This window comes from Camelus dromedarius, chromosome 9 (genome assembly GCF_036321535.1).
Source record: "Camelus dromedarius isolate mCamDro1 chromosome 9, mCamDro1.pat, whole genome shotgun sequence".
Lineage (NCBI taxonomy): Eukaryota > Metazoa > Chordata > Mammalia > Artiodactyla > Camelidae > Camelus > Camelus dromedarius.
In genome coordinates, this window is record NC_087444.1 from 8202217 (window position 1) to 8227053 (window position 24837).

The 24837-nt window shown below is 37.4% G+C and overlaps 1 protein-coding gene across 4 annotated transcripts in view; it reads right to left on the reverse strand.

Annotated features, from left to right (window-relative positions):
• DBT (dihydrolipoamide branched chain transacylase E2) overlaps window positions 1–24590 on the reverse strand; it is a 34639-nt gene extending 10049 nt beyond the window's left edge. Inside the window, exons 1-7 of one of the 4 annotated variants that reach the window (XM_010975191.3) lie at window positions 24494–24590; window positions 18824–18947; window positions 15525–15600; window positions 13843–14024; window positions 4568–4689; window positions 1763–1979; window positions 1029–1195 (exon numbers count right to left, since the gene is read on the reverse strand). In XM_010975191.3, the coding sequence (XP_010973493.2) occupies window positions 1029–1195; window positions 1763–1979; window positions 4568–4689; window positions 13843–14024; window positions 15525–15600; window positions 18824–18947; window positions 24494–24544 (939 nt within the window). In that variant the 5' untranslated portion in view covers window positions 24545–24590. The other 3 variants (XM_010975198.3, XM_064488762.1, XM_064488761.1) reach the window with 3 other exon arrangements.
• Between the last annotated feature and the right edge of the window lie 247 nt (window positions 24591–24837).

A 24837-nucleotide genomic window follows, 5' to 3' on the forward strand; every position in this document is an offset into this window, starting at 1 on the left:
GATACCCAAACAAAATTTGGTATTTAGGATGAGGATGTACTTGATCAAGGGAGGAGGAGGCCCTTCAGGTGGAGTTAGGAATCCCAGCAACTACGTGTAGCTTAAAGTGACTAAAGCCAAGGGAGTGACTGTGAGAGAGAAGACAGGAAAGGCAGCAGCAGAGACTCACAGAAATATTTTTGATGCTACACTAAGGAGTTTAGGAACTATCCTGAAGGCAGTCCTGAAGGAGGACCATTAAAAAGAATCAGGGAATCATGAGTAACTGTCTTTAGGGAAGATCGGTCTTCATCCAGTGTGGGAAGGGCGGGTGGGAAGCCACACTGGAGTGAGAGACAGCAGTAGGCATTTTTGAGAAAAACAGACCAGAACCTGAAACTAGCTTCTCCAATCATAGCTATAAATCCTTGCGAAGTGGCTCAACTTCTCTGAGCCCCAATTCCCTTAAATGGAAAGTAGGGACAGCGATATTTACACGTCAAGGTTACTCTGAGAATTAAAAGAGATCATGCATACAGCAGGCGTGGCACGGGGTCAGCCGCACGGTAGCGGCTTCATAAATGGTGCTGAATGTGAGCGAGACGGTGGGCGGCTCAAGGACAGTGGATGGTCTCATTCCATCTCACACTGGGCACGAGGCCTCGTACGGGAAACGATGCCCACAAGTCTCAATGTAACTTTGTTGAAAAGTGACAGTAAACACACGCCAATGATACACAAGATCAACACTAAGTTTCACTTCGTTCAAATCAGGACTTCGCTGGAGTGATCCTTTCAGAATTAAAGGCTTTACCTGACTGGCAGGACAATCCTTCTCTAGCTTAAAGAGGTAAGGAGATAAAAATCTGATACAGAAAGTTTAATTTTACAAACTCCCATGAAACAAAGAGAGTGTGCTTGTACATTTTTCTATGTGATACAGTAAGAAATAATATTTTTGTGCAAACCCACGGTCAACACATTGCACTCTGGCAAAACAAAATTTAAACGTCTTACTCAAGCCTTGCTTGAAATGGATGAAACCTCACCTTTAAGAAGAAGGGCATAAAGGTGAGTTTAATTCCACGAGCAAAAGCAATGGGTTTGAGTTCTTCTCGTAGCTTAACCAGTTCAGTAAGGTCAACCTCATCACAGTACCCAAAGTGGGGTATCTTCAGGGCTGCGGACATGCTCTTGACCATTGCTTTGTGAAAGCCTAGAAAACATTATACACAAATCATATATTCTTAGATCCTTTAAAAAACTAAAGTAGAAGTTTCTCTAATGTCATTTACTCTCAACTCAACTCTTCCTCTTGGAGTTACCATCTTCGTCACATAACTTAGAAAGCCACTAATTTCAAAGCTGAAGCACTGACCGCAGCACAACACCCAGTACCAAGTGTGATAATGTAACAGGTAACTGCTTTCAACGCTGCGGTATATAAAACATTCAGAAGGATGCAAGCCATGAATTTACACGATGGGTGTCTTGCAAAACCACTCTTCTGGAAGCTAATTATCAGAAGAGTTTATAAACAACAAATCAGAAGTAGCTGTTTTGAAAGCTAACTAAAAGTAATGAATATTTAAAATATCCTGAGCGAGTCTTCAAACAGAAAAATTATCTGTATGTAAGCTTACGTTCTAAGAAACCTGCTGACATAGTATTCTTCAAAGATTAACAGTATATCTTGAAGCTTTTCCTAGAAAAAGTGTTATTTCCGCCTGTTCAAGCAGCGTCCCCCCAGATAAACTGCACCTTACGTTACTATTATTATTACCTTTCACGGGCTCTGTTCTGTCTTTGCCCGTGAACACCGGAGGCTTTGACATGGGTATAGGAATAGTCCTGTCTTTTGATTTCGGCGGAGGTGGCACAATTTCAGCTTTTGGTGAAGGAGGTAATATAGCTCCTGTCTGCTTTTCCAAATAGTTGAGAATATCTTCTTTTAGTATTCTGCCATCTTTTCCTGAGCCAACAACTTCACTCAGCTTGATCTGTAAAATGACACATTTTAATGCTAAAAATAAAACTACCTAAAAATAAATAAATCCATCATTAAGGTCCCTAAATGGAATCAAATGAATTGAAGGTTAAAAAGTATCTCTGTCCAATAAATCCGTATAAACAAATAACATTTTCATTATCTTAACAGAATGCTATAAACATTAAACAACATTTTCATCACCTTAACAGAATGCTATACACTACAGCTTCCCTGCATGGGTGATCATGTCACTTTTGTACATACTGGTCATTTGCCCGTGTATCTGCATTGTACACAATCCATAGCTATTAATGAACACTTACATTTTTAAACAACTATTTTTAAATTTCTTGCATAATTCTTATCTGATTTTCCCCCTTATTTTTAAAGACTACATAAGAAGAAGAGCTGAGAGTTTAAAAAACAGTTAAACACACTAACAAATGTAGACCAATGTTTCTGACCTTGGCTACCAGCAAACACGTGATGGTTAAAATAATTATTCTATGAAAGCTCTCTCAAATTAGTCTTTATCTGATTGTTGTTTTAGAAGGATCAGTACAAAAAATAGAAAAAAACATTTTTTTGAGGCATATGTGGAATGTGAGTTCCTCAGCCCAAGTTAAGGGTCAAATACCTAAGTTTTATTATTTCTTTCTATAGAATAAACAGTAAGATGATACAATTCCACTTTCCACTAGACATTCATGATACTTCTTGGAAACATGTGATCTGGCTTTCTTTAATCACTTCCTATGTTTGGTTATAAAGACAAAATATTCTCACTAAGTTTAATTCTATTTAAAATAAAGATACACGAGCTTGGATGACATCCTCGTGCACAGTGTACACTGGTTCATCTCTCAAGGTTAAGTCCTGCTTCATTTGTATCAGTGCTTCTCTAAGAATGACTTCAAAATGAGAAATTTGGTCACGTCAAACATTTAGTTTATAACAAATGAACTCAGAGAATTTAAACAAATAACTTTTAGGTAATTACAAATAACTAAATGTCACAGGTTTTTCATTTTAGAAACACCTAATTCATTAATATGCAAACTACAAGAAAAGAAAAAAGAAAAGGTGATTTATAATAACAAATCAACTATTTAATTTTCAGTAAGTATGCAAATACTCTAGTTGCTACACATAGCTTTAGGAAGAGGTGTAAGAAAGCCACATCATGTATTTCTACAAGTAATCCTTCCATATAATATTTTTTATAATTTTTTTAAATGGTAAAATGTTTATAACTTTCAAAGCAATATATAAGATTATTTCATCTGATGCCCTTAACAATCTAGCAGTCCATATCACTATTTCTATTTTTCTATTATGATAAATGTTCTTCATATTTGAACACATGAAATGGCTAACAGATTTTTAGTAAGGGGTTTATAACATAATTTACCCAGCCATTTCCCTGATTTTGAATACGTGTATTGCCCTCTAAATTTTGGCTACTACATAAAACACTTGTAAGAATACTTCCTAGGTTATTTCCTTGGGATAATTCCCCCATGGTAGGTTCACTGGTTGAAGGGATAAGAACATTTTAATGACTCTTATCATATACTCTCAAAATGTTAACTGCCCCCAGCCAATAACTTAACTACTTCTCTCCAAAACAGGTAGACAAACAAAAACCCTGCATTGTGGGGCACAGTGTAAAGAACTCAAGCTTCGGAACCAGACAGATTTGTATTCAAATCCTGAGTTCAGCTACTTTCTTGATTTTAACCAATTTAATCAACTTACCTGCCCTTTCTCATCTGTGAAAAGGGGATAATCCAAACCACCCTGCAGGGTTACTATGAGGATTAGAGATAATGTATGTACAGTTTCTGGCTAAAAAGTGCTTGAATAATGGAGGCAACAACTGTTGAGACAGTATTAAGATGACAGAGCACTGGTTTTGGAGTCACAGAGACTCATTTCAGAAACCTGGTTCCACCCCTGTGCTAGCTGTGTGACCTCAGACTAGTTACTTGACCCCTCCAGGTCTTGGAAGAGCCCTTCATCTCACAGTTGTGAAGATTAAACGCGATAATATGTAAATTATTAGCTCAATGCCTCAGAGCCATCTTTCCTTGGAGGTTAAGTGTCAATGGCTTGCAGACAAGAGGGAATACAGCCTCCTTGACTCACATCAGTCCCCGTCTCCCTGGGATAAGGCAGATCCTTGAGACCACATCCTTGCCTGGCTCATTTCCCTCCCCTTCCCTATACTGCTTCCTTCATTCCTAGTAAAGGTCTACTCTCTCAATCAATCAACCACACGTTCCCAAATCCCTGTTTCCAGCTGTTCTTCTACGGTACCTGATCTAAGACACTAGTATTTACAAGTGGCCAGTAAGTGGTAGCTCTGATTATTATTAGGCTCTAAGGAAGAATAACATTCTCAATTAATATCAACAGTAAGGTCTCATTTCTCATGAGGACTTTTATGCAACTATTACTTTTCAGTAACAGACACTTTCGTGTTTTCTTTAAACCCAACCTGAAGCCATCTTCATCATCAGATGGCTGGGCGATTTTTCGTAGATACAAATGTAAACTTTCTATGCCATCTCACACTTAAATATTAAGAAAACTTACATTGTTTTCCATTGCAAGGCGACGAACGGCAGGAGTTGCCAGTGTTTTTTGGCCCTTTATCTCTTGGTGTGTGTGTTCATCGTGGGACACGGCAGGAGTTTCAACAACATCTTCTTCTGAATCTGGTATCAAGGTAGAATTTTACTCTTTAGTTGAAAATATTAAAACAACAAGCTTAGCGTCTTATATAAATAAATTCAACTTAGAGTTTATATCAAACAGCACAATAGATGAGCTACTTTAGAATGGAAAAACACAACTTTAAAATGGAAAAACAAGGGTGGAGTGAGTGACCTGGCACTGTGTAGTGACTATTATTACCTGCTGTTTACTTCATTTCCGTTAAAACAATGTACCAGTTACAAGTTAAAAAATGAGAGTTTCTTTCATAGATTTTAAAACACTTTGTATTGTAAATGTTTTCCTAATAAATTTCTCATTTATATTTATATATATGGCATAAGACAAGAATCAAATGTGAGGTCAATTACATGAAAGATCTGTGACAATCTTACATGCTTTCCTAAGACAATGCAGCATCTAAAATTTTTCTCTGCTTTGAATATGGCTTAAGGAAAGCTGTGGAAGGTTTTATTTTCATGGTTAATACTAATTTGGTTGTTTTATTCTCTAACTCTAGAGCAGTGATACAATGAAAACTCTCGGGCTACTAGCATGTATTTTTGCAACCAAAAAAAGAGTTTTGAGAGCATTTAGTTGTCAAGGTCTGATGCTAGGAAATCAATGCTGTAGTACAGCAGAATCTCTGGGAATTAGTGAAAAAGAGGCTAAACCTCTGACAATTGGGAGGCAATTGAGTTTGCTTTGATATTCAATTTTAAGCAAGTAAGAAATTTTTGCTGCTGCAATTATGGAAAGACATTCTATTCATTCATTTCTGCTACTAGTCTATTAATTGTCCCAGTGGTGCTCTCAAATTTACCCTACAGGTGAGGAAGGAATAAGAAAAAACCGCAAACAAAAACCTTGTACTGAAGATGAAGGGTAGCGGAATATGCCACCCCAAAATATGACTGTAGGGGTTCAGGACATGCCACTTCGGTGCACGGATTATTTTGAGCTACAGGCACTTGAAAACAGCAAATGCAGTGAGAGGCTTACTATGAACTCTCCTCATTTGCCTAAAGGGACTTCCAAAAGGGACTCAGTTTTCATAAATTCCCTCCCCAGGAGTTTCATCCACAGGAAGATTGACTCTTATCACAGGAGAAGAAATTAGACGCCAGCAACACACCCAGGTAAACTTTGTCCCGAACTATCATACCTTCCATATATTCTTCTAAGGGCCATTCATCTTTCCTAAAGTCATTTGTTCTTCCCTCGGAGGCCTACATCTCTTCTCCCCTTTCCTGTTAAGATGGTATTTAAGCCTGAATTCTAAGCCACCTCTTTGAGTTACTCATTTTCCCCTGGGTGTCCCCCATCTAGACATGAAGTATATGTGTCAATAAACTTGTTTTTCTCTTATTAATCTGTCTTCTATTAGAGGAGTCTTAGCTAAGAACTCAGAGGGTAGAGGGAAAATTATTTTTCCTTCCCATGAGCACCTAGGATGTCAAATACTGTACTACATGTGCAGTATCTTAAACTTCATTCCAGTTGTGTAAGATGGGTGTTATAATCCCCATTTTACAGATTAAAAAAGCAAAAGACCTAAGAGATGAAGGGACTGGACCAAGGTCACACACCTAATAAACTGAAGAGCTGGGATTCAGTCCCAGGGCTGACTCAGTCTCTCCTGTTTGCATTAGCTCATGGCCCGAGGAAATCTCCTTTCTGGTCAAATAAGCTGGAATACAGCTTCTATTGTTCAAGGCATAATTTTGTTGCACTTTGAGAAGCCCTGTGTATTGTCCACCTCTGTTAAGATTATTGGAGAAACTAGCAAGAAAGATCAGCATTAGGAACTAAGATCCAAAGAAAAATCAAGAGGATTCAATCACAGGAATCTCAAATGCTAATTTGAATAACAAATATTTGCTGAAATATGAGAAATGTACAAATGCCCAAATATATCATATACAAAGGTCATTAATATAATATTTCAAAAAGATCATGTAATTTATTGCTACTCACCTTCCTGGAAAACATTCTGATATATCACCAAGTAGTTCTACCCCTTAGAATAACTTGGGCATAAATATTAAGTAATAAAATATCTGTAAAAAGTCACTCACATTATATATGATTTGTAGTAGTCATGCAGTTGTTGGAAGAAAGGTCTCTTAATCCATACTAAGACATCACCTGACTATACAGCACTTTAAGTCACTTTCTAAGTGTTTTTATATACTTATATAAAGTATATTTCACACTAATTTTCTCCTTTGATGATCACAACAACGTTACAAAAATGCAATGCTGCAAAAATGCCAAAATACAAACATTTCTCAATTTTACCAATGTAGAAACAGACTTTTAGGGGATGGAGTTAAGACAACTAAAATTTCACGACTCTTTTCAACAGATGTGATCTCCATGGTTCTAGCACTATATGTGAGATTTTATTCCTTCAGTAGTGGGTTTAGGTACAGTTTTTAAAGCCTTAATTAAATTTTAAGAAAGAGCAAAAGAAATGGTAAATAAATACTTTTTGTCATGAAGATTGTCAATTTAGTGTGGCTGGAATTCATCACGTAAAGCAAATTTATAATAAAACTATATTGTTTCAGATTAACTAAATAAAACGGTAATTTGAATTAGTAAAAATATTAAAACTGTGAAACTGCAATATTCTTAGGTATTTCAAAAAACTGTTTCTAAGAATCACATTAAGTAGTTCAATTTATTCACTTAACTTGGAAAATTCTTTTGAAATACTAAAGCACTAAAAGGTTTCTGGAAGTTTCCTTTTGTAAAATGCTTCCCACTCCCCGCCTCCCCCAAGCACAACTGCTTAGGAAGAACTTTCTTTAGACCACGAATGTAAACCTTAGTTTAGTTTCTGCCCAAATGATCATAAATTACGAATTAATGACAACTAAGCCAATGAGATTTGATTCCATTTTCAAGGCAAATTATTGAAACAGCTGATTCAATCAATCCAGTCTACAGTCAGCTGTACAAGAGAGCGTTACAGCTACCATTTATTGAGTACTTGTTATGCTCGGGCATGTACTGTGTAATTGGTTACTGAGCTTAATTTAATTAAATGACATATGTTCTTGGAATGGTCTTATGTCAAAGAGCTTTTCTTTAAAACACTGTATTATCCCAGCAAACATTTTAATACTATAAACTCTACGGGACACCTAATGTGTTCTTACAGCAGAATTCTGGTAAATATGCTTATGTATGTTGTTAGAAATCTAGTCCCAGTGCTCTGGATGCGGTGTGGAGTTGCTACCTATAGTCTCTGAATAGAACTTACAGCGTAACAAAGCGGTTAGGACCACGGGCTTTAGAGTTAAACAGGGCTGTGATCAGCTCATCACTCCACCTGTCAGCTACGTGGCCGCAGACAGACAGCTCTGTAACCTCTGTGGGGCTCAATGCCACATGTGCCAAACGGGGATAAAAATCCGTATGACTTAACAGGATAATGTACAGATAGCATTAGCACAGAGAAAGCATCCAACATAGATGTGTTCATGTTAAAGAGTAAATGCAATATAATGGCAGAATAATAGCAGTTTTACAAGGTTTTCTGCTACCGCTTATGCCCCTCATCTCCTCCCTTCGTACTTACCCACGGCACCAAGACACGTCAGTTAGGGGTAATTAGGTATAGGAACCCCCTACTTGTCTGGTGGTCAGCCTTTCTGGCAACTTAATCTTATATAAGGCTTCAGGCCCAGAGCACCTGAACTAGCTGTCACACAGCCTCAGCATTAAAACCAGGCACATGCTCCAGAGAAAAGGCATTCAGACTCTCAGTCAGATCCTGTTTTCTCTTCTGAAGCACATACTTCTTAACAAACTGGGATATCTGTGGTCCCAGAAAGTTAGGAAGGAGAAGATGGCATGACACAATGACAATGCTAAGAGGTAGGCTGAAAAATCAAAACTCAGAAACAGAATTGTGTTGCTCCCAGAACAATGAATATTCATTAACATGTCTCTGCATAATCAAAAAAGATTTCAGGTTATACTCAATATCTTCAGTTCAGGGAGTAAAATACATTAAATATTTTTTATGTAAAGATAAGTTCAAAACCATTTATTTAATAAATGGTTTTGAAAAGTTTTGGTTCAAAAAGTTTCAGTTGTTCACAGACATAGAAAACAAACTTATGGTTATGGAGGGGGAAAGGATAAATTGGGAGCTCGAGACTTGCAGATACTAACTACTATATATAAAACAGACAAAGAACAAGTTCATACTGTACAGCACAGGTAACTATATTCAATATCTTTAATGAAAAAGAATATGAAAACAAATATATGTATATATATGTATGATTGAAACATTATGCTGTACACCAGACATTGACACAACATTGTAAATGGATTATACTTCAAAAAAAAAAAAGTTTTAGTTGTTTAAAAAAGTGAGGAGTCATCTTACTTCTTTAGAGGTCAGAGAAAGCCAAGTTAGCTGGCATGTAAAACTGAGTTTATAGTAGACAGTGTACTGAGATATGAGTTAGCTTTGATATAATCTTGATAATATTAAGTAACTAGATTTCAATTTGCAATGTATTTTTCTTTAACAGTATATGCTTTCTACACGACACAGATACAAGTTGGCATCAGTGAGTCCAGTAAGCTCTTTCCCAGTAGAGGTCACTCTACAGTCGAAGCACTCGTAGATAAGATTTGGGTGTCACAAATACGTTTTCCCTCATCAAAATTATCATGACATTCCAGTCTTGAAAAGTAGGTTGCAACACCATGTCTTAAGAGAGCTCCATAGAATGTTATTTAAACAAGCATTAGAAAACAGGATTTACACTCTTGATGGTTCTATGCTATAATTATCTTCTACCTGTAAAATGGACCTAATGTATCTAATACTTCTGAAAGACTTTTCCTTAGGTCATTTTCTCTTTATAGATAACAATTGATTTTAGTGGTATTAAAACAAGAAACAATACAAATTCAGCATTACTACAAATTCTTGTTTAAGACAACGTACACAAAATATTTAGAAACTTTTTCCCTTTCCAGAATTAAAAAGAGGCATATAGAAATTTCTCAGTGAAATCAACCTACCCTTTTATATAGGCCTGCTTACTTGATATACAGGTTTATGCTTCATAGTTTTTACAGTTAAAAAATTAATAAAAATTATAAGAAAACATAAACATAAAAGCAAAAAGGTACACACAAAAAATAAAACTAGCATGCAAGATAATTATTCAGAATACACTCTGAACAGCAAATGAAACAGAACAGCTAACAATGATCAGTTCTCTGAGGATTATCAGATCTTTTTTACTCTGAACATAACCTATCCAATCCCATTAATTTTTTACAGACTTACAATACATATAGATAAAATACAAAATTTGATAAGCTTTGAAATATACACATACCCACAACCCATCACCACAGTCAAGATGATGAACATCCCTGTCACCCCCGAAAGTTCCCTTGCACCTTGGTCGTCCCTCCTTCCCAGTCCTCCCACACTTATTGTCATTAGAGATTAGTTTGCATTTCCTAAAATTTTTATGTACATAGACTCATACAGCATGTTCTCTTTTTCAGTCTGGCTTCTTTCGCTCAGCATAGTTGTTCAAGATTCATCCATGTCATGCAGGAAATTAAGTTTTGTGAAAAAATTATCTAGAAAAAAAAAATACCTCCCTCCTGAAAAAGTGCTTTGATTTTATAATTTGCTGTGTCAAGACTTATTAAGTTGGATCTCACTTCAGATACCAAAAGAAACTCTAAAAATCAATGCAAATAAACAAACAAAAAACCCCCTACAAATCACAATTGCTCACTTGTTCACATACAGTAAGCTGTGGGAATCAATAGGTTCTATATCCAAAGATCCCAACTGCTGATAAAAAATATTCAGAAAATAAAATTTCAGAAAGTTCCAAAAGGCAAATTTGAATTTGCTGCATGCCAGCAATTTACCTAGCATTTACATTGTATTAGGCATTATAAGTAATTCAGAGATGATTTAAAGCATATGGGAAGATTTTTGTAGGCTATAGGCAAATACTACATCATTTTATAGAAGGGATTTGAGAATCTGCAGGCCTTTATATCTGTGGGTGTGTGTGTGTGTGCTTGCGTGCGCGCGCGTGTGTCCCAGAACCAATCCCTTGCAAATACCAAGGGATGATTATAATTTGCTTTTTTTTTTGTTTGTTTTTTGAGTTACAGTCAGTTTATAATGTTGTGTCGATTATAATTTGCTTTTGTGGATGGCCAGGATAGGTATCTAATCTGGTCTACAGCCCCTGATTGGATATCCTAATGTAATGACATCCACAGTAACGTTCAGCACTTTTGCTTGTCTTAGTTTATGCCAAGAGTATAACTCTTTCCTTTCTGGATCTTAACTGAGTGAAAAAATAAAAAATCTCTACCTATATATTGTTGATCCATCAGTTCAGGTAATTTTTAAAGGTAAATTCTTTTTTGTTTTTAATAGTCCTAAATCATGCCTTTCAAAAGAAATTTGAAATCAAGATGGTAAGCAGCACACCTAGCACCCAGATTATGGTCTCTTAATTCATTCCACATTAAGAGGAACAGAGCCGCTGAAGAAATGGGGCTGGAAAAGTACAAGGTGAGTCCCAAATCATCTTCTTGTGCCAAAAGTGAGTAAGCTTTTGAAAATTCACAGTCATGCTAAAAGAACACATAGAAGCCACCTTGAAAGGGTCACAACTCTTAATGATTTAAGTATTAAAAAGAATGTAATAGATTAAGTACATCAAGTCAATTGAAATAAAAACAAAGAGAAAGTTGGGAAAATTAATATTATAATTCGAAGAGTCTATTAAAGCAATTCCTTACTTGAGAATTGGTAGAGGAAAGAATCAAGCATTTATTCCCTTTTTGCAGTCGGAACCATATTTCAGAGTAACTAAAAGCCCCAATGATGAGGGGATAGCTCCACTTTACAGAATAATGCCAGCTAATAATGTTAAAGGAAAGGAAAGAATCCAAAAACCATCATTCTACAACTACTAAGGCAATCACTGATTAAGGCAAGGATTCTCAAATGACATTAGAAACCACTTACATAGTGCCAAAGTAACACCGCATAGATAACTCTCACATTTCAAAGGAAAACACATAACCATACAGTGGAAGGGCAAGGGGATGGTTTATCCTAATTCTGTGTTTAAACTTAGCATCACTACAGAAGGTCATTCAGATGTTATGTGTGTCCTGATGTGAAGAAATACGAAGTACATAAAATTATCCATGATGTAGAATATTTAACTGGAAACTAGCTTTTAAAATTTACTCCCAGTTTACAGGAAATACAAAGAGAAGAGGAACAAGTCAAACACCACCATGAAGAAGCAACAAGACAAATCCAAAAGATGTAACATTCTGCAAAACAAATGGCACCATCTCTTCAGCAAGTTGTGTGGGGAAGTAGGAGCCAGACTAAGAGACCAAGTGCAATGTATAGTCCTGCACTGGACCCTAGCTTGAACAAACCAGTTGAAATCTCAAGGACATTTTGGTGGCAACCGGGGAAATTTAAATATGGTCTGACTACCAGATAACATGAAAATGCACTGTCATGACAATATGTAAATCGTAAACTAAGCAAACAGAATACAGCAAGTACGAAACATTATTCTGGTTAAAAAATACCAAAATGTGTATATGCCTAGAAGAACATACACTAATGTGTCAAGAGTGGTAATTAATGAGTAGTAGAACTATGTTTTCATTTTCTTATTTTTGGTTTTCTGCATTATAGAACTTTCTACAATGCACATATCCTGCTTTTACAATAGAAATTTAAAAAATAATAGGAAGCCTTCAATAAGCTATTCTTCCATCTTTTGGAGGCAACATGTTGTATATAGCGGAAAATATTCTGGACAAAGGCTCAGGTCATCCGAGTTCTAAATTTGGCTTTGTCACTGGGCAAATCACCCAATCTTTCTAGGTTGGGTTTAGTTTCTTCATCTGTTAAATCAGACGACCTCATGAGAAAGGATAAATAAAATATTAAGTGTGAAACATTTTATAAACTGTAAAGTGTGATTATGATATTAGTTATTATATTATTGTACAAACTACAGGACTAAGAGTCAGCCAGCTACTGTAATTCAGGCTCCTTCTGGACTTTGGAATTACACGACTGAAATGTCTCTACTCAGCCCTTCCAGAAAAATTGCTGGCTTAGGGCTGCCTTACAGAATTATGCTCCCTTACCCCCACATCAAAACTTCCTAGATGACATAATCTTGGTGTATCACAACAAGGCCAAAAGGAACTTCTGACTTAGAGAGCCAGCTGTCTGCTACCGTAAGGACACTGTACTGTTTTAATTTTCCTCTGAATAATTCTCGAAAAGAATTCCCTTCTGTCAGGACATCTACTGCCTGTAAGTTCCACGGTTGCTGCTGCTTCTGAATACTGGTTTCTTTGCTTCTCACTCTGATTTCCTTCTTTTCTACTTTTCTTCAAGAAGTTTGGCTTTCATAACCAGCACCAATTAGAGTGTGTTTGGTTTTTTTTTTTTAATTGAAGTATAGTCCTGTTTACAATGCTGTATCAATTTCTGGTGTATAGTATAATGTTTCAGTCATACATACACATACATACACATACATACACTTGTTTTCATATTCTGTTTGAGTGTTTATATCATTGGCAAACAGAGCAATCCCATTATACGAGATTTAATCTTTGTATATTTCAATTTTTGTTATTAGTGACCAATGTTCAAAGCTTTAATCTCTAATTCCCAAGAAAGCTTGTTACTTCTTTGAACGCCAAGGTTTCCCGAAGGTAGACCTCCAGATAAATGACATATTACTGTACATGTTTTAACATGGTAACTGGTTTAAAAGATAATCACGCATCACAGAGGACCTCTTCTATTCTCCTGATTTCAGCTTCTAAACCCCCAAATCAAATCCTTTAAGTAATTAAAAGTAAATACCGGAGGGTGGGTATGGCCCACTGGTAGAGCACATGCTTAGCGTACACAAGGTCCTGGGTTCAATCCCCAGTACTTCCATTTGGGGGCAAAAAAAAAGTAAAGCATGAAAAGCTCTAATAACATTAAATAAAAAAGTCAACACCACTTTTAATTGCTACCCAATGACGAAAGGAAAGCAGGAGTCAATTTGGCAAAAGAGATGAACATACAGTACCTTTTAAGGCTTCCGTTTCTATGTCTACTAACGGCTTCCCCACATAGGCAGTATCGTCTAGATTATAATACAGTTTTTTAATGATTCCATCATAACGACTAGTGATAGTTACAGAAGCTTTATCACTTTGAACTTCACAGATGCTATCAAACTGAGACACTGTATCTCCTTCTTTTACATACCTAAAAGACAAAGACACAGGACGCCTTTACATGAGCAACAATAATACAGATCATCCTAACATATAAATGCTACACTGAAGTAGATCAGTGTCCATCTAGCCCAGCATCGGGTCCCACATGGTGCATCAAAGAATGTTCCAGTAAAGACTATAAATGGCTTCTAGAGGCTCTTTGATATCTCTTTAAGAAATATACAATTTTTAAAAACTAATTTTAAAGTTCATAGCTCTATAATCCAAAAATTTAATTAAATTGTCAGATTTTCTGCCTCACCCATTTCTTGGGAGAAATTAAAAAAATGTATTTTAAAAGTCTTATTCCCGTCTATTGTCTTACATTAGTCTTTGTCAAGCTTTAGGGGATGCCTATTATTTCTAGAATTAAGTCAAAGCATTGATATCCCCAATACATATCCTTTCTAATTTCATGAATCTTAGTCTGAGTTCTTAGACTTTGTTTCTAAGATGGTTAATAAGTTTCAGAGTCAGGTTCTTCTGACTTGAAGCCGGCTGCCCTTTCCTTGATCCCACAGTGCCATAAAGACACAACTGTGCGATACACTTAGGTTATTATAGTTCTCTTTTAACTTACAGGGCAATTATAATGAGAACTGGGTGGAAAGAATGTTCAGAGGCTGAATCAGATCCTTTCTTTTTTTAAAATTTATTTTTTAAATGGAGGTACTAGGGATTGAACACAGGACCTTGTGTATGCTGACTTCACACTCTACCCCTGAGCTATACCCTCCCCTCTGAATCAGATTCTTAAAAGGATCTTTAACGGTATAAAACTATGGGACAGATAATTTATTGACTCACCTTAACTGCTACTTCTAGAAACCTTTAAAAATCAGTTCAGTACCCACAGGTGTTTCTTTTTTTCCAGAAAGGGAAATAAAGAAAAGGGGTAAAAGGATGGCTAAGGCAGTATCGGCTTTCTATTTTTGTTTCAAGCCCTTTTCCGGGACAATGTTTTAAACCTTTTCGATAGTTATTTTTTGATTCATGCCCTTTGATATAATATTTTAACCTTTTCTGAAAATATAAGTAAACTGTCAGGTAATGTATTTGTATCAAATGTATTTGCTTTCTTACTAAAGTCATTTTCAGTAAAGAAAGCTTAGACTACATGATGATTTTAAAATAGTTTGGAAAGAAATGTTAAGCTCACATATTAAATGCTTTTCAAAACACACAGTCACAACAATTTAATATCCTCTAGAGACTGTTTTCTTTTTTAACTGAAGTGAGGGGTGGGCAGTGAGAAAAAATTATTTCAAAGAGGAAAAAAAAATCCTTAATAAATTAAATCAAATACAGGGCCATGATGTATGATGAACTGTGTCACCAGAATATTGGCAACACAAACTATGCTTACCCTATTGCTTTTTAAAAAAAAATCATTACATGTTATAGTAAGAAGTTTCTCAATTTAAATGGATTTCTACTTATTTTTATCCTAATTATTTTCATACTTAAAACTTTTTTCAGAATAACTTACCATTCTTTGACAGTTACTTCTCTAATCCCTTCTCCAATGTCTGAAAGTTTGAACTGAACAATCTGTCCCTGTAGCGCTTCAAAGACAAATGAGAAATGATCACATTAAATATGCAATAGATTGTTAGCAGGCAGGTGCTTTGACATCTAAAGTTAGAAAATATTCTCAAGCAGAGACAGAAATCATTCCATTTTAAAGACTGAAACATTTTATAATGTTTAAAAGCATAACATCATTCATAACTATCCAAGATTTGTATCAATTATTCAGTGACAGAGACCAACTGATATTGCCACAGAACCGACATTTTTCAACTTACAAAATAATGTTCTTTCACAAGGGTATAGAAGGCCCTTCCAACAATGAGATTTTGCAACAATAGCAATGCACAGAAAATAGAACAAGATATCGTACAAAGGGAAACCCAGATGGATCTCCTTGTTTTATGTTACGAAACTGTAATTACCATTAATGGACTGCTCTTTTGACCTCATGCAGCTCTTCTCATTCTCAGCATCTAAAGAGCAGGCAGATCCCTAAGATGGAAAATTCTTATTTGCCCAAACCATGTTCTGCCAGCTTATCATTAAATTTCAGTCTTCTCTTTCCTCTTTCCATTTTTCACCTCCTTTCAAATTTCTACCCCCTTTTTATAATACTTAGATGCCAATGACACTTTACAGTAATTATTCCCAAGAAAGAATTTCAGGTCAACAGAAAGGATGCATAGATCCTCTCACCTTTCCAGGTTAACAAATGGCTCTGAACGGATTCAGGAGAGCTCCACTACTTTAGATGCTGTTAATCAGAACTGCTTATAAAATGTACAACAAGTAGATTAAAGTAGTAAAATTTTCTTTAATAAGTATGAAGAGGTAAGTTAGCAATTACGATACAGTGGTCTTAGGTACCGCTAGTTTCCTCTCTAGTTGTTGGGTCCTCACAGCCTGCTGCTCACAGTATAAAGTAGAACCTCTCTGAAAAATAGTTTGGCATTAAGTATCAACAGCCTTAAAAAAAAAAAGTCAGATTCTTTGAATCCGTAATTAATTCTACCTCTAATACCTTTTCCCCGGAGAAAATAGAGACATACACAAAGATTAGTGCTCAAGAATAGTCATCACAGGGCTGTAACAAAGAACTGGAAACCAACTGAAGTAACCAAAAGTGGCATGTACCTTGCAGCGTCTCTATACAAAGCAGTATTATGCAAGGAACAGCATGTGCAAGGCCTGGGAATCTGACAGTGTGTACGGAATGACAGACAGTTCTCCACAGCCGAGGGGAGGACACGCAGCAAGAAATCAGCCCCGATTTAAGGCTATGTGTGCCACGCTCAGGCAGGATGTTTTATTTGCCTAAAGGTAATCAAGAGCCAGTGGTAAATAAACAGTCATAAACTCTTTGCAGATGCTCCCGTAAGAGGTGGAGCTCATTTAACCACTACAGAAATCTATGCAGGTCTATGCGTTGTTTTGACCAAGAGGATATAGCAGACGTAAAACTGCATAAGTTCTGGGGTGCAAGCCTCACAGGACCTCACAGCCTCTACCTTCTCCCTCTTGCACAGTGCCCCGAGATCCCCAGGTGGGAAGCTGTTCTAGTCTACTGGAGGATGAGAGAGGCCGCGTGGAGGAGAGATGAGATGCCCCAGCCAGAAGCCAGCACCAAATGTCAGACACACAAGTAAGACCATCTTGAACCTTGAACCGTCTTGAGAACAGAGATCTTCTAGCAGAACACAAGTCACATCAGTGAGCCCGGGTGAAACCAGCAGAGGGACCACCCAGTTAGACAACCTCCAGAATCCTGAGGAACAACACATCATTGTTGCCTTAAGCCACTAAGTTGTGGGGAAGGTTATTATTCAGCAACAATTAGCTGATAGAGTCCCATCTGCAATTTCAGACTCATAACTTTAGATCTATAATTTTGGAGAAAAATATCTGTCAGGAGTGTGATGGAAAGGACGGGGGGAGGGAGGGGTTGGATGGCAAAGAAAGCAGGAGGCTATTGCAGGTAAGAAACTGAACTACAGAATTAAATAGAGTTACATATTCTCAAAGCTGTCTGAAAAGGAGAAGACAGATTTAAGAAACATATTAGATGTAGCGTTAATAGACGTTGGTAATCACTTTGGTGTGAGACAAGGAATCAGGATGGCTCCAGGTTTCCAGCTTAAGTATTTATTGAGTTAGGGAATAAGAGGTAGACAGTGTAGCCCAAGTATGCAGAGCAGTGCCCTGGCGCATAGTAGGTGATCAGTCAACAGCTGTGCTGAATGAATTTACTCTCACAATAGTATGAGTTAGATACGATTTCTCCCACTTTCCAGATGATGAAACAGAGAGAAATTAAGGAACCTGCTTAAAGTTACATAGCTAGTAATTAGTGGATCAAGAACCCAAAGATCTTAAGTGTTTAGAGACAAGACAGGAAGTTAGAGTTTCTGCTGGAATGGCCTCTATTTTCTCTGAGAAAGAAAGAGAAAAGATCAGCTTTTAAAAATAGAAGTATTTTTTAGAAATGGTGAAGATAAGGTTTATGTATGTGAGTGTGTTGTAGAAGACGACAGACACAAGCATGCAAGGACTGACCAATCTCAGGGGTTGGATCTGCCTGGAATTCCCTTATTTTTCATCGCGGACACAGACTAAGGTATCAAGGATCTGTCAAAAGCCTAATAATATAACAAAAGTCTAGGGTTCTTTATCAGGGTTCTAAATAGAACATCAGAAAAAAAAAAGTTTTAATGCCTTTGCCAAATCTAATACTTAAAGCCTACAGATCTTTACAGAGGGTAGAAAAATTGGGGGGAAAGGTAATTAAGTGGTAAAAGCCAGGGGACTTTCTAGGAGCACCTCATGTTGGTTTCCTCACATCATCTTAACACGAAAGATTAAGTGCCTCATCCAACGAATAATAATACAGTGAATACAAGGATACAATCTATTAAGTCAGCAATTTAATTTGACTGAGAAAGTGGTATCAATGCTGACTTTTGCACTTAGATGAGTCAGATGATGAAGAACAGATGGCCCAGGAGAACCCATTCTCAACATTATGAAGATACAAGTATTAAGGGAAAGTATGTGAAAGGGAGGGGTGGGAGGTGGGGACACACACACATATACACACAAAATAAGAATTGGATAGATGTGAGGAGAGCGTGGAGGGCCAGGCTAGAAATAAAAGGTCAACTTTTTTTTAACTTTGGTAAGTCTTCAACTACTTTTTTAAAAGTACTCGATAAGATGCAAAGCATTATTTTGTATAGGCTATTTTGAGATCATACTTACCAGCAGCTGTTTTCAGCAACTGATGTGGATGACTATACTTGAATGAAGGATAACCAAAGAAACACACATATTTTGGCTTTAAAACACGACCATTACCACCTGTCTGAAAGTAGCGAACACAAATCTAGAGATGACAAAACAAAAAAGGAAAAGCTTTCATAAATGACCTTCATGGCTTACCTCTAAGTATACATTGAATTTCAAGTCTATTCTATAAGTGAAACATTATCACAATATAAACAATATGAAAGTATCCAGACTGAAATCAGAATATTTGGCATCAGTGACAAATTTATTATTGGTTATTTCTTAAGTATTTCTGATCAAGAAATCAGAGGAACTCAAACCCCAGCTCATAGAGAGTATTTTGCTGTTCTTTTGTTCAGTAAATTTTGTTAAGTAATTATATCCTTGAGTCAGATTTGTTCACATGCTTACATGGTCCTTGCCTAAAATCCCTTATGAAAGTAAAGAAATGTTTAACAATGTATTCTGTATAAACACATCAGCTTGTAAGTACACTTGAGTCATTAACAATTTCCTGAAATAAAACTACTAATGAAATCAAAAGTGACTGTTAGGATCTAAAGACACGGAAAAACTTGTGCAGTATGTACCCAAAGGTTTTCTTTTTGTTCTTTTTTTTTAAATTAAAGTATAGTTGATTTACACTGTTGTGTTAGTTTCAAGTATACAGCAAAGTGATTCAGTTATATCATATACATTGTTTTCCATTATAGGTTATTACAAGATATTAAAAATAGTTCCCTGTGCTATACAGGAGGTCCTTATTGTTTATTTTATATACACTATCGTGTACACATTAATCCCAAACTCCTAATTTATCCCTCCCTTGCAAAGGTTTTCTTACCGTCATTTATAGATGACTTTTTAGATTTAGCTATTTTATATAGCATCATAGTATAACAAAATACAATCTGTTATAGAAATAAGTAAGCCTGAATGTATCTCACTTGACTTACCAAACCTTAAGTATCAGAAAGGCAGAATATTTTATTTTAAAAGTTAACAATTCAATGTTATTAATATCTGCTTAGCTACATCACAGTTTTAAACACAAACTACAGACATTTCTAACTTTCTCAGTGTATCTGAGAATACTGGTATGTATTTGAAAATGTTTCATTAATGCAGGAAAGAGTCATTTTTACTTTAAAAAATTACTGTATCATCAAGTACTTTATACTTTAAAGATGATTAGCCCTTAAAATTTAAATTACAATACGTATTATAGTCTTGTTATAATACCTATTTATAAACAAGAATTTCATTCTTTTTCTTACAGCAAATACTATAAAAGCAAATACTTGGTTTACTGACAAGAATAATACATTTACATTCTTCTGAGATTTTTTTCACTGTAATTTCCAGGCTGTTACTGATTTCTGAAGAACGCCAAGAAAAAGTAAAGACCCCTTTTCCTAAAACATGAATAACCTGCAATCATACACTTCAGCTTTACTTTAAGAGACCATCCTAAAGCAGCTAATGTTTGTAATACTTATATTTTACTCTTACTAACATCAACATGCAGGCTTTTAACATAAAGTTTAAAATAACTAAAATTCATGGCTTAAAATTTAGCAGACAGTGAAAGAATTCTTTCCCAAACAGTCCCATTTTGTCTGTCCTTTCTGTCTCCTCCAGCCCCCACAACCCTGACTCTGGGTCAACAGACTCAAAGGATTCAATTAACCTCTCCTTCATCAGACAGTATAAAATTTAGGGACAGTAAATGAAAGTTTTGACTTAGATAGATTTACCTCAATATTGGTGAAATAGTTCATGTTTTCAAAACCTTTCAAAGGAAATTAAACTACAAGAAGATTCACCTTCAACAACTCAACTTTTATTGAGGAACTATTAATGGGTCAAGGGAGGTACAAACTATCAAACTCAACATGTACTGAAAGCCTACTATGTGCTGGGTACTTTGAAGGTATTTATAAGCATCTTCTTTATATCCATCATCTTTATATCTCACAAATACCTTCTGGAACAGGCACACTAGCCCTCTTTAACAGTAGAGAAACTAATGATCAGAAAGGTAAAGTAATTTGTCCAAAGTCACACAGCAAAGGAATGGCAAAATTCAGCTCTGAAGCCAAGTAAATTTGACTCTAAAGGCCAGGCTCTTTCTATCACATCACATTACTATAATTAGGAGAAACAATCCCTGTTTTCAAGGACTTAACAACCTAGTTGAGACAATAAATACACACACACACACACATACTCTCTCTCTCACTCTCATGTGTGGGCATGTGTGCTCCAAGTTTTTCTAGTAAGTATAGATAATATAGATAATATTAAAGGAGTTTAAATAGAGAGTTTTCATTTGTCTTTGTTTTTGTTTTCCCCAGACTGGTTTGACCCAGGAAGACTTCCTGGAGGAAGATTTGAGCTGAGCCTTGCATAATAGGTATAAATAAATAAAGAGCAGAGGTGTACTTTGAAGGCAGAGGAAACAAAAAAAGGACTGCAGTGAGAACTTGATTAGGAAGTCTGCCAGGGCAGTGAGTAGCCTGAGTTGACTGAGTTTGACTGAGATCACATCAAAGGGGGCAGTGGGAGGAGCTTGAGCACCAAACTGCAAATGTCAGGATAAGGAATGTGAACTCATACATTATGGGTTACTAAAGAAAAAGGATTAAGAAGTTAATCCATTTGTGTATTTTTAAAAATTAGATTACAACAGGTAAAGCCTGGAGAGAAAGGACAAAGAAAGTATTTTGTATTTGAGGTGTGAAACGACAGGCTTCTGGCTGAGGTGATTAAAGACTGGAAAAAGACAAAAAACGAAATAAGAGCAACAGGCATTATGTGATAAATAGTGACGCAATGTCCATTAAGAGAAGGCTAAAACACATCAGTGAAGCTGCCCGCTAAAACGATAAAAAAGGAAAACAGAAGGATAAAAATGGGATAAAGAGAAAAAAATAATTTTTCAAGTAGGAAAGACTTTTTTCTACAAACAACACAAAAAAACAAGAGATGAAAAGGTTTAACAGATTCACATAAGGGAAATAATAATAATTCAACGGGCAGTCATGCAGCATACCTAAAGACAGGATGGTTCTGTGCTCAGGAATTCAAAGCTAAACAAGATACAGGATACAGTCTCTGAATTCAAACTGCTTACACTTTACTAAAGGAAGACAGAAAAAAACAGAAAAATCCAAGATGATATGGTAAGTCAATTAAGTCAAATGCATGATGCTGTAGGGTACAAACACAAGGCTTTCTTAATAATTTATTGTAGGTGGTAAGACCTCTTGTTGCTTACAATTTTTTATAACAGATGGAAAAAAAACAGAGTTTTTTTTTCACTGAGTCATTCAACAAATCTGTTGAGTACTTACTACTACATGCCAGGCACCTAGGATTAGAGAACACAACTGATGCGATTCATTCCTTTATGGAACAACAGTCTATACTGCGAGAGATAAAAACAAGTAAACAGGTGACTACAACAGAGTTGTAACAGGGGAGACACTGTTAAGGAAACACAGAGGGATCCTACCTGGAGAAAGTGAACTTCAAATAAGACCTAAGGGATGAGTAGGAGTAACTGAGAGGGTGAGGTGTGTTGCAGGTAAGGCCATGGGGGAGTAAGGCAAGAGTCTTTAAAGTAGAGGAAATACATGTGCAAAGGTCTAGAGTTGAGACACAGAGAGAGAGAGAGAGCGCGCAGTGTGTGTTCAATTAACTGAAATAGTTAAATATACTTCTAGTGTAGTTTAGTGTGGACTAAAGGTGAGGGAAGTGCCGAGAGTGAGGGTTGGGTAGGTAGGTTTTAGCAAAGAATGAAGTCTGAGAGACTGGAAAGGTCCAGATCATAAATTGCTTCACAGTCATCTGAATTCTCAACATTTTGCTGAGAACAGTTTTAAGCAAGGAAATGACATTCTCAAATTTGTGTCTTACTTTATAAGATCACTCTGGCTATACTATGGAGAATAGGTTGGAGAGGCAGAAAGTCCAATTTAGGAAGGTCCTGCTCGAGACAGGGTGGGGAACAATGACTACTTTTTTTAAAGATTTATAGGCTTGAATCAAGAGAAACAGGTTTGAGGGTTTCATTGCAGAGCCTAGAGTCTGACGTGCCTTGGAGGCATTAGAGCAGCCACTGTGAGTTGGTTCCAAACTCTCCTGTGCTAGCCGTGGCCATGTAACACAGTTCTAACCAGTGAGTCTGGATGGTATGGCCCTTCCCTCCTTCCTGCCCTGAACACAAAGTTGTAGCAGCTCTCTTGCAACCCTGAGGGGGAAAGGTCAAATGAATTGTTAAAATGACAACCCTGATAATGATGGGCCACTTAATCAGTGCAGCTGTCATCTAACTTTCAGATGCTTTGTATATACAGATATTTAACTTCCTACTTATTGGCTGGGTTTATTACTTACAGCAGAAAAACACCTAATATACATGCAACTTGGAGATTTCCAGGGCAGTTAAGATATTCGCGTCTGGAGTAGAGCTGGCTGGAAGACTGGGTAACTTCAGGAATCATCAGCATTTAAGTGGCAACTAAGTTCAAAGAAGTGGATGAGGTAACGAACAGGCAGTGTAAAAAGTACACAGAGGGTCAAAGTCAGAACCCTTAGAAACACCAATATTCAAAAGTTGGGCAGGGAAAGAGGAAGAGCTTTCTTCTACTGGTTATCTCCTACTTACTTTTCACAAATCTCAAATTATACAGTATCTTCTGGGAACTCTCTGACCCTGAAGACCCCTCCTATGTGTCTCTGTAGCTCTATGCACTTATTCCATCTTCTCATGCTGTGCTATAATTTTCTGTTTATGGTCTACCCCTGTCTCTCTCCCCTGTGCTCCACCACAGGGCCGTAATTAAATTTCAGAGGGCAGAGATCAGCGCCTGACTTACATTTGCATCCCCAGTTCCTACCACAGTACCTGGTACATGGCAGACTCTTGAAAAGGTTTGTAAAATCAGGGGTTGAACATTGCAGGAAAATCTGGAAGAGGGGACCCAGTTAGAAAAACGCTAGGCAAATAGGATGAAACACTGTGATTACTGGGATGTGACTTGTTTGGTGCTAAAGGACTGTGTGAAAGGGGAGAAATGCAGGGCAGATGGTGATTAAAAAGGTAGGAAAGACGTAGGTGATAAGTATAGATCCAAAGAACAAAGCTGGAGTCTCTCAGCTGCTCGGAGGCCAAGAATCTACAGTGTTATGTTCTGCCTGATCAGTCTCTTCCTCTAGACTGCAGATTCCTCGAGGGCAGGGGTCGTATTATCAGTGTCCGGAACAAAGAGGTGCTCAATAAATGCTGAATGAATACGGGATATCTCTGTATCCCTAGTGCCTATCACAATGTCGGGTACCCAGATGATGCTCAATGAAAGGCTAGCGGGCGAAAGACTAGCTGGACTTCGGGGTACAGATGGAGCAGGAGGGTGACAGGTCACAACAGAAACGCGTCCAAGGAAGGAGAGGGGGTGGTGGGTCTGCAGACGGGTTGGCTCGCCACCGTCGCTGCCCTTCGTTTTGCAGGCATCCCTCCACCTCTCCATCACGCGAGTCCTGCACGCGAGGCACTCGGAGGACAAAGTAACACACCTCTCCGGGCTGACTCCGGATAAATCCGTCCTTCCCGACCTCAGATCTGCCCAACCTGCTTACCAGCCGCCCGGCATTCCAACTCCAGGTCGTCAGCACTCGCGCCGCAGCCATCTTACTCCGGAAATGAGAGCTGCTCGGCGGGGGAAGGCTGCCTTGGCGGGGGGAGCTATTGGGAGCCGGGAAACGCGCCTCCCCCGAGCGGCCACTGGACGGCGGAGGAACGAGCCTCCCACCCCCCACAACAGCCAACCAGGGAGCGGGGCGGGGCTGGGGCGCGCCCCCGGGGCGGGGCAGGCCCCCCCTGGGTCGCGGGGACAGCGCGCCCCCGCCGGGGGAAGTAGGCGGAGGGCAGCCCAAATTTAATTTCAGGGACAAAGTGGGTTAAGGCACTGCTGTGTGAGTAC